Raw genomic sequence first — 8,950 nt, 5'->3', positions numbered from 1 at the left:
GACCACCATCCAAAATACAGAAGCCATGAGACCTGTCAAGGGAATCAAAGATTGTACTGCCATACTCCCCAACTGCCTAAATAAATAAACCACACACACACACACACACACACACACACACACACACACACGCATTATGACACCTATGATAGTAGAAATAACATCTCTAATTCAATTTGTTGGTCCTAGTCCTAGGTCCTAGTGCCTGTAGACATTTAAAGCGTAACTAAACCCCTGGTCAGAGCCTGACTCCACCCACTGGCAATATTTGAAAAACGCAAGAAAAGTGGGCAGATCCCAGGGGATAGAGGGGACGACCTAAGTGTGTGGTGAGATCGTAACAAGGGCGTGGTGATCTTGAACCTGCTTACGTCACGAGTCATTTTTTGGACTCACCATCCAATAGGAAAATTCAACTGCAGTAGCCACCGTTCAACCTGAAGAGGGCAGCACTCAGACGTTTTTACACCATATATTGTATTATTGAAACACTTTATATCCAAATGTCAAAAAACTTACTAAGATCAATGAACAGCACTAATAAAGAATCATTCTTACAGATCATTAACTAAAAAAGTTGGTTTAGGGTTTAGTTACTCTTTAAGGAGTCTCTACAATATTCTGGTCCCTGCTGAAGTAACTAAATAAACCTATTAACACCACTTCTATTTGTATTCTATTTAATAATATTTAATTATTTTGTTTTTAAAACCGGCTCGGGTTGCAGAGGTGGGCTGGAGCGCGGTTCACTTGGGCTCAGGTGTGGAAGGCTATGGTTTGAGAGCAATTGCGCTTGAGCGTTATTCAAAAGGTTAATACGTCAATTGCGTGACCACTCACCTTCATCTGCCTCCAAAAAACCTCAACAAACAGATCAACTAACCAATATGATGATATGTGAGAGGGCTGTCTGAAATCGCGCACCAAACGACTCCGAAAAAAAAAAAAACACAGACTTAACATTACGATGAGTTCCAGTGTTAAGAAAGCGCATTATTTCCTGCTTTTTTCAAAACAATCACACCTTTAATGACGAAAGTGTGCCTTGGCTCGGATTGATAAAAGTACAGTGTTAGTGCGTGCATCTGGGGGAGTAAGGAGGGGTGACAATCCCACTGGGGCATGGTTTGGTTTGGATAAAGTGAGTGCACCCTTATATTCTCTGTATTGCCAAATAATGCCAAAATCATTTATAAATCATGAAATTGTCTGTGGAATAAATTTGTAATGAAAACAGTCATTTAGCAAAGAAAGTGCTAGATTTGTAAAGTATTAAAGTACCTTGTACAGTTTGAAGTTCTAAAACATATGCATTATGCTTTTGAAATGTCCTTCTTTACTATTCTTCTTCAACAGGATCAACATCACCAGTTTGAGGACAGTTGCTACTCTCATTTCTAAACATTTCTATGTGAGTCTAGCCACAACTTTTTAAATAAACACTTTCTAAACTAGAACCCACTATTTGTTGGGTTCGCCATTGCGGCTTAAGGCAGAAACTTATTCCTGGTCGTTTAATACATAGTACACACAACCAGACTTTTTTTTGGTCTACTTAGAAAAGCCATGCACATGGAAACGGAAGAAGGAAGGAACGTGTAATGTCTGTCTATGCTCCGCCTGTGTAACTGTCTGCATTTTGCTGCTTTCCTATTGCTTTCCTACTGTCTTCTCCTATTGCCTGCATGTCTTCTATTTAAACTAGACAAACGCAACTGGGGCGTCCCACCTGAAAAGGTGTTAAAAATATGTATTTCATATGTTATAATAATTCATCATGCGGGCAGGATAAGACACCTTTGTGGGCTGTGTTTGGCCTGCGGGGCATTTGTTTGACACTCCTGTTCAAACCTATTACCATGGGACTCAAAACACAGGCATATTTCACACTGGATATGTATAAGCAGCATGTGAGTATTTGATGCTTTAATATTTACTGTATTTAATCACATCAAACTTTTTGTAAAATAATCAATATACATATTCTGTCAATATGTGCATGTATGTGTGTTTGCAAAGTGTCAAACTGCACCTTGAAGTGAGATTGATCATAGCCATAATGCAGCCAAGCAGCACCCCCTTCAATAACCAAGACTCTGTTCTCATGTCTAATATGGCACCAAATGCTCCAACCACAATAACACTAAATACACAGAGTAGATAAACCTGAAACACAAAATCACAACAAAATACACAAATCACACACAGGTCTATTTTACTTAATAGAAGTCTGAAATGAGGCTTTCACCAAAGTTATGTGGGTTTAAAAAGTAGAATAATTGCTTTTTTAAGAGTTTATCTAGAAGATCTTTATAACAGTTTTCAAATAAAAGCATAACAATCTAGGCACTGCATGCGATTCCATCCCTTTTTGTAAATAAAATTATTTTGTAATCTTTTTTTGAAGATTCTGTGAGATGCTGCACTGTGGTCATTCATAAGTTTCCTACACAAGGAAAGATCATGTGGGTGGTTGGCTGGGCATTTGTTGCTAAGGTGTTATAAGTAAGCTGTTTTTGTGTAAACTAATTATGGTCCCACTTTATAGTTTAGGTGCCATTAATGTCCCTCTGAGCTCAGTTAAACAGTCTGATACAGTCTTCAGCTTCTATGCCACCTGTGCAGTGCTAAAAAATGCCTTATTTGCCTTAATTGCCATGTGTGCGTGTGTCTGTCAGTCACTCTGTGTGCGTGTGTGTGTCTGTCGGTCTCTCTGTGTGCGTGTGCGTCTGTCGGTCCCTCTATGTGCGTGTGTGTCTGTCGGTCTCTCTGTGTGCGTATGTGTGTCTGTCGGTCCCTCTGTGTCTGTCAGTCTCAAAAGATACAAAAATGTACATATATGTTGCTCGCATAATAGTGTAGCCCAGTTTGTGCTGAACACAGTGTTATAAGACTTGTGCCATTATTGTTTTAAGCAACTGAAAAAGCACAAATGTCAGTACAGGGCAAAACTGCTCAAGGATGCCAAATTATCTAAGGACACCAAAGGGTTAACAAATAACAAAGTAAGTAAACAATATTCAATAGTGGTCTGCTTGATTTCATAATGGAAATTGTTCAAATTGTATAATGATTTTTTATCTTTTACATCAAAATTAAACAATTACTCTGTAACACAAAGGTGTACTAAATACAAAATTACACATTCATGTGTTTACTAAAGCAACACGAAAAAAAGTTTGTTAAAAAAAACCCGGAAAAAAGTGCAGTTTTTACAGTGACAGTTGTATCTACTTAAAATAACCTTGTTTAATTATTAGGGGCCAAGCCCGCAGGGCGGCAGGCCACAATTGCGTTTGATGGTTTTCTTATTATTATTATTATCAGGGGTCAAGCACCGAAGGTGCTGAGACACCTACTGCAATTGTTAGTATTATTATTATTATTAGGGGTCAAGCACCGAAGGTGCTGAGACACCTATTGCAATTGTTAGTATTATTATTATTATTCTTACTCTTGTCCAATGGGAGTCTATGGCAGCCCTATGAACCGTAAGTAGTAGAGTGATGAAATTTGGCACAGTTGTAGTGGTGGTCCTAAATAGTCATGTGACCAAATATGGGGTCTCTAGCAGTAACTCTATAGCGCCACCATCAGCTCAAAAATTCAATGTTCAAACTGTTATAACCGGTGATAAATTTGATCTATGAAAATTCTACTTAGTTCACGTGATTGCCCTTCTCACATTAATTGCTTTTAATGCCTTACAGTAAGACTCCTCCCATTACAGTAGCCATTTTGAAATGTACAGTTGTTCGTTTTTTTGCTACTCCTTATTTAAATTTGGTTCAATTGTTATGAAGTTTGTCACAGATGACCTTCGGAGTGAGCTGCATAGAAATGACTGAACAGAATTTTGATATTTATCTTTATGCAAAAGTAATAAATGCGTGAACTTAACGAGGTTGATGCAAAAATGGTTCTGAAGCTGTCATTCTTTGATCAATTGAAATGAAATTTGGTCCACTTCATGTTGACCATGAACTGGGGGTCCATGCCAAATTTGGTGACAGCGCCACCTATGGGTCATGAGATATAAAAAAAGGCTTGTTTTGCCCATAACTAATGAACTGTTTGTCAGAATTATGACCTTGGTGTCTATGGATTCCTTGGCTCATGCCGATTCTGTCGATGTGTATTATGCCGTGATTGATCAAACCACCTGTCCGCCATTTTGAAATTTGTCATTAAGTGTGATATCATTTGAACTATGCCACATATTGACACCAAAACTGGTAGAAAGCATCAACATGATGTACTGAAAGTACCTGGGAAAATACAGAGCAGCGCCACCTAGGGGATATAAACTGTAACAGAACCGCTTATAACTTCTGAACACTTTGTCAGAAATTAGTTTTCTTTGTATAATTGTATTCCCTGGTTCATGACGATTGCAACAGTATGTCATTTGTCATTTTCCAACATTTTATTCATGTCTTACTTTAAAGCAGATTTAAATAGTTTTTTCGCTACTTCTTTTACAAATTTAAGCCAGGTTCTGCTTTTGTAATCTTTGGAGAAATCCGCACAGAAATGATTGAACAGTTTTTTGATACTCTGTTCTCTTCCTTAGAAACACATCTCCAAAGTTGACCGTGCCTGTGATGTTGTCTTATTTGTCATAGTAAATTAATGTGAGTGTATATTACATTGTATACCATTACTATACAGAATTTTATTTTTGTCTTCGTTCTCACTTGAGCTTTTTGATGCTCATATACATTGAATTTTATACGAGCAGAACCTGACATAAAATACACAAAATTTGTAAAAGGAGTAGCGAAAAATTCATTTACCATATGCTACTCCTTTCATAAATAGTGATAACTATTAATCTATATGATGTATCGGCACAAAAATCGGTAGGGAGCATCGGTATGATGTCCTGAAGGTACCTGGGAAATCTGAAAACAGCGCCACCTAGGCTTTATAAACTATATAAAACAGCCTATAACTTCTGAAAACTTTGTCTGATATTCATTTTCTTTGTGAATTTTTATTCACTGGTATATGTTGATTGCAATGATATCTCATTTGTTAGTTTCCAACATTCTGTTCATGTCTTATTTCATAGCATATGTGAAGTAGTTTTTTCGCTACTACTTTTGCAAATTAAGTCTATTTTATGCCAGGCTCTGCTCACATAATCTTTGGAGCAATCCGCCCAGAAATGACCAAACACATTTTTGATATTCTCTGCCATTCCCGAGAAATACCTCTCCAAAGTTGACTGTCTTTGTGACATTGTCTCTTTGTCATATTAAATTATTATGACTGTATTACAACTAGGGCTGTCAAAATAAACGCGTTAATAACACGTTAACGCAAATTCATTTTAACGCCACTAATTTTATTAACGCGCGATTAATGCAACGCGCGATTTATGTTTGACCCTTGATCTAGCCCGTAGTTGAAACAATTGAGAGACGCAGGCTTAATAGACAGTAAATTGTGCAGCAGCATACAGAAATTGAGGTAGGAAAGGGTCTTCTGAATGGAAAATTCACGTATAAAACGATGGCTGATGGTTCTGTCGACAAGACAAAAGTTATCTGCACTTATTGTCGACGTGAATTAAGTTATCACCGCAGCTTGTCGAGTTTAAAATATCACTTGATGGCGAAGCATACAGCTGATGCAGACAGCACCCCTCCCCCTCGCCAAACGCAGACCACACTGACTAGTTTGCAGCGGAGACCGATGGACAACTCAACAAGGAACAAAATCACTACAGCAATAACTAAATGGGTGGCTACAGCTTGTAGGCCAGTTAATGTAGTGGAGGACGAGGGTCTACTTGAAATTATCCACATCGCATCTAACGATTATACATATGAACCACCTTCGAGAGCCACCATTACAAGTAAATTCACAATATCTACGAAGAGGAGAAAATTAAATTGAAGAGGCACTGAGACAGACAAACACGGTGGCGCTTACTGGAGATTACTGGACTTCCCTTAGTAACCATAGTTACCTGGGAGTCACGGCACATTATTTTGACACACACTGGAATCTTCAGTCACATGCTTTAACCGTTATGAAGACAGAAGAACGACACTATGCTGACGTTTGCGCTGAGCACTTTATGCAGGTAGCCAGCCAGTGGAACATTGAACTAAAAATTAGCACACTGACCACAGATAGTGCATGCAATATGATTGCAGCTGCCAGGCAACTCCCGTTCGATCATATGCCTTGCACTGCACACAGCCTCCACCGAGCTATCACAGTATCGTTCCAGAACAGCCCATTTGACAGCGCTTTGGCAAAATGCAGGAAGGTAGTGGGGCATATTAAGCATAGCCCAGCAAACGCAGCCGAGCTCGAACAGCAGCAGGTTGCACATCATCAAAAGAGAGTCACTCACACAAGAGGTGTCAACTAGATGGAAAAGCACACTGGAAATGATTTCGCATGTTCACAGAAATCAAGAGCCATTGAGAGATGCACTGGCGCTACATGCAAATAACATCAACATGCCAACAGCAGCTGAACTGGATAAACTGAAGAGGTTGGAGAATGTGCTGGAACACTGCAGGTAATTTATTTATACTCTCATTTATTTTGTAAGGTTGTATCAAAAGTGGGGAAGTGTGTGTATGTGTGTGTGTGCGCGCGCACGGCCGCCCGTGCGTGTGCGTGTCAGTGAGAAATTGAAATTGAGTAAGAGACTCATTATAAACTTATGTGCTTCTCTATTATTGCAGGTATGTGAGTGAACTTCTAGGGGGGGAGAAGTTTGTTTCTTGCTCAGTTGTGCTGCCAGCGTTGTGTCATCTATCACGTGTGATGGAGGTCTCAGAAGATGATCCAGGATACATGATTAAGTTTAAGGAAACTTTCACAACAGACATGGACAAAAGGAAGGACAAAACCAACATCACATGGCTGAGGGTTGCAACAGCACTGGACCCTAGGTTTAAGGACCTCAAATGTCTGAGCAGGGCTGACAGAGCTGAGGTTTGGAGTTCTATCTGTGCTTTGCACCGGGAGAGGGGGGACGGGTTTGTAGAGTGAGATAAACCAGTGCTAGCTGAGCCACTTAACCCTCTGGGGTCCAACCATTTTGGGACACTCTCAGAGGTTCTGACATGCTCTTACATTTGGTCTTTTTTCAGTTGCTTTAAAACATAATAATGGCAAGTGTCTCATACCACTGTGTTCAGCACAAACTGGGCTAAAATATTATATGAGCTACATGTATGTACATGTTTGTATTTTTGAGAGAAAAAGGTTTATGCGTGGTTTTTAAAAAAGTAAAATTTTTAAGTCACTGATATAAGTTCACAAAACCCATACTAAACATGGTTTAACAAGACTTTCCTAAACAGAATCTAGTAGTCTAGAGTTTTTCCTTTAAAATGATGTGAAAATCATCCTGCCTACTCATTCACATAAACCAATATATTATTTTAGAAATTGTAAGACACTTTTTGTTTAGAGTGGCCGTATGCGAGAAGGATTGATTGACAGCTAGCAAACAAAGCCTCGCATAATGAGCTGCATAATAATGAGGCAGGAGGGAACTACAGTAAAGAATGTGAGGACAAATGGACATGTTTGTTTGAGGTTTATTAAGAAGTTAACAATATAATCAAAATAGAAATGAAGGTCAGTAGGACATTTTCAATTTATTTGGAAACAAACCCTATTAAAACACTGAACTTGTATAAGAAACTGATAAACAACAGAGCTGTAAACTTCATGTGGCTCATGTTACCATATAACTTTATGTCCAAAGAGTGTGAATATGTTTTTCCACTTCATAGTTTTGTACTGATGAGAGGGATGCAGACCTCTAAGAGAGTTATGAACAGCTGTCATCACAAATTGTCCACAGAAATACCCTTACATACATAACTGATGGGTAAATGATAGCACTACATTCAGATAAACTATTATAAACTAAATTAGTATCTCAAATAAACATCTGCAATGATTAGTTATATAAAAAAAAGCTGTTTTCAGATGACTGTTTTCAGATGCCCATCCCCTTATCGTCTAGCTTCTGTTTTAAACGCGTTTCTGTAAGCGAGTATGAACTTCAAAAACACATCGCATATGTCCATGTGCGCGAGCTCGCGTCTCCGTGTAAACAACGCGGAGCTCATAATAAAACAGTGTCGCGTGTAAAGCGCAATGTATGGAATGCGTTGCATGTAAACAATATCAGCAGATCCCCCAGTGCAGTATTACTCAAAGTTGCCATGAAGGATACGAAAGTGAATAACTGCGTCTAACACTGTACACAGCATGTAACAATGAAATCCGCCATTACGTGATCACGCGCGTAACTTACTCGTTTGTAAACAAGCATGTAAACATGGAATCATATTACAGCACACACTTAAAAGATACAGCAGTGCAGCTGCATTACTCAAAGTTGCCATGAAGGATACGAAAGTGAATAACTCTGTCTAACACTGTAACTTACAGCATGTATCAATGAAATCCGCCATTACGTGAAATCACGCGCCCTCGTTTGTAAACAATGCGAACGTTTTTAAATCCGAAGCGTGCAGTCTGCTAATGTTGCTTATGTAGGCTGAACTGCACAAGCCATAACATATTACATGATAGCAAATATAAATGAAGACAAATGACTTACAGTTTCTTCAGGAATAAGTTATATCCTTCTCCAATGCGTCTTCCATCGTTCCTCTTCTTAGGTATCGTTAAAGATAAACGCTTCTCTTCCTCAATGTCCAAACATAAATGAAGATATTCCTCACGTGTGTGTATAAAGTTTATAATCCAAACATGCGGTAAAGTCTTTAAATCTGATAAAACTTCACGCTTTGTTTATTATTGTTGGAACTGCTGTCTCTTCATTACCATGTCAACAGCCTGAGGGCGTGGCCGCATTAGAGATAATGAGCTCAGCCAGGAAAAACTGTACTCTCTTTACTTCAATGCAGATTATATAAACAGGAAATATTTGTTTTTG

General features: G+C 38.7%; 1 protein-coding gene and 1 pseudogene across 2 annotated transcripts in view; one reads left to right on the top strand and one right to left on the bottom strand.

Annotated features, from left to right (window-relative positions):
• LOC135764855 (putative palmitoyltransferase ZDHHC13) overlaps positions 1-8,950 on the bottom strand; it is a 316,314-nt gene that overhangs the window by 118,159 nt on the left and 189,205 nt on the right. The window contains exons 9-10 of one of the 2 annotated variants that reach the window (XM_073811960.1): positions 2,033-2,166; positions 1-76 (exon numbers count right to left, since the gene is read on the bottom strand). The exon at positions 1-76 is cut by the window's left edge and continues 25 nt beyond it. In XM_073811960.1, the coding sequence (XP_073668061.1) occupies positions 1-76; positions 2,033-2,166 (210 nt within the window). The remainder of the gene's footprint in view (positions 77-2,032; positions 2,167-8,950) is intronic. The other variant, XM_065275546.1, reaches the window with a different exon arrangement.
• Positions 4,385-7,951, top strand: LOC141281868 (E3 SUMO-protein ligase ZBED1-like; annotated as a pseudogene).

This window comes from Paramisgurnus dabryanus, chromosome 2 (genome assembly GCF_030506205.2).
Source record: "Paramisgurnus dabryanus chromosome 2, PD_genome_1.1, whole genome shotgun sequence".
NCBI lineage: Eukaryota > Metazoa > Chordata > Actinopteri > Cypriniformes > Cobitidae > Paramisgurnus > Paramisgurnus dabryanus.
Note: the sequence above shows the minus strand (reverse complement) of the source record. Positions and strands in the feature narration are given on the sequence as shown.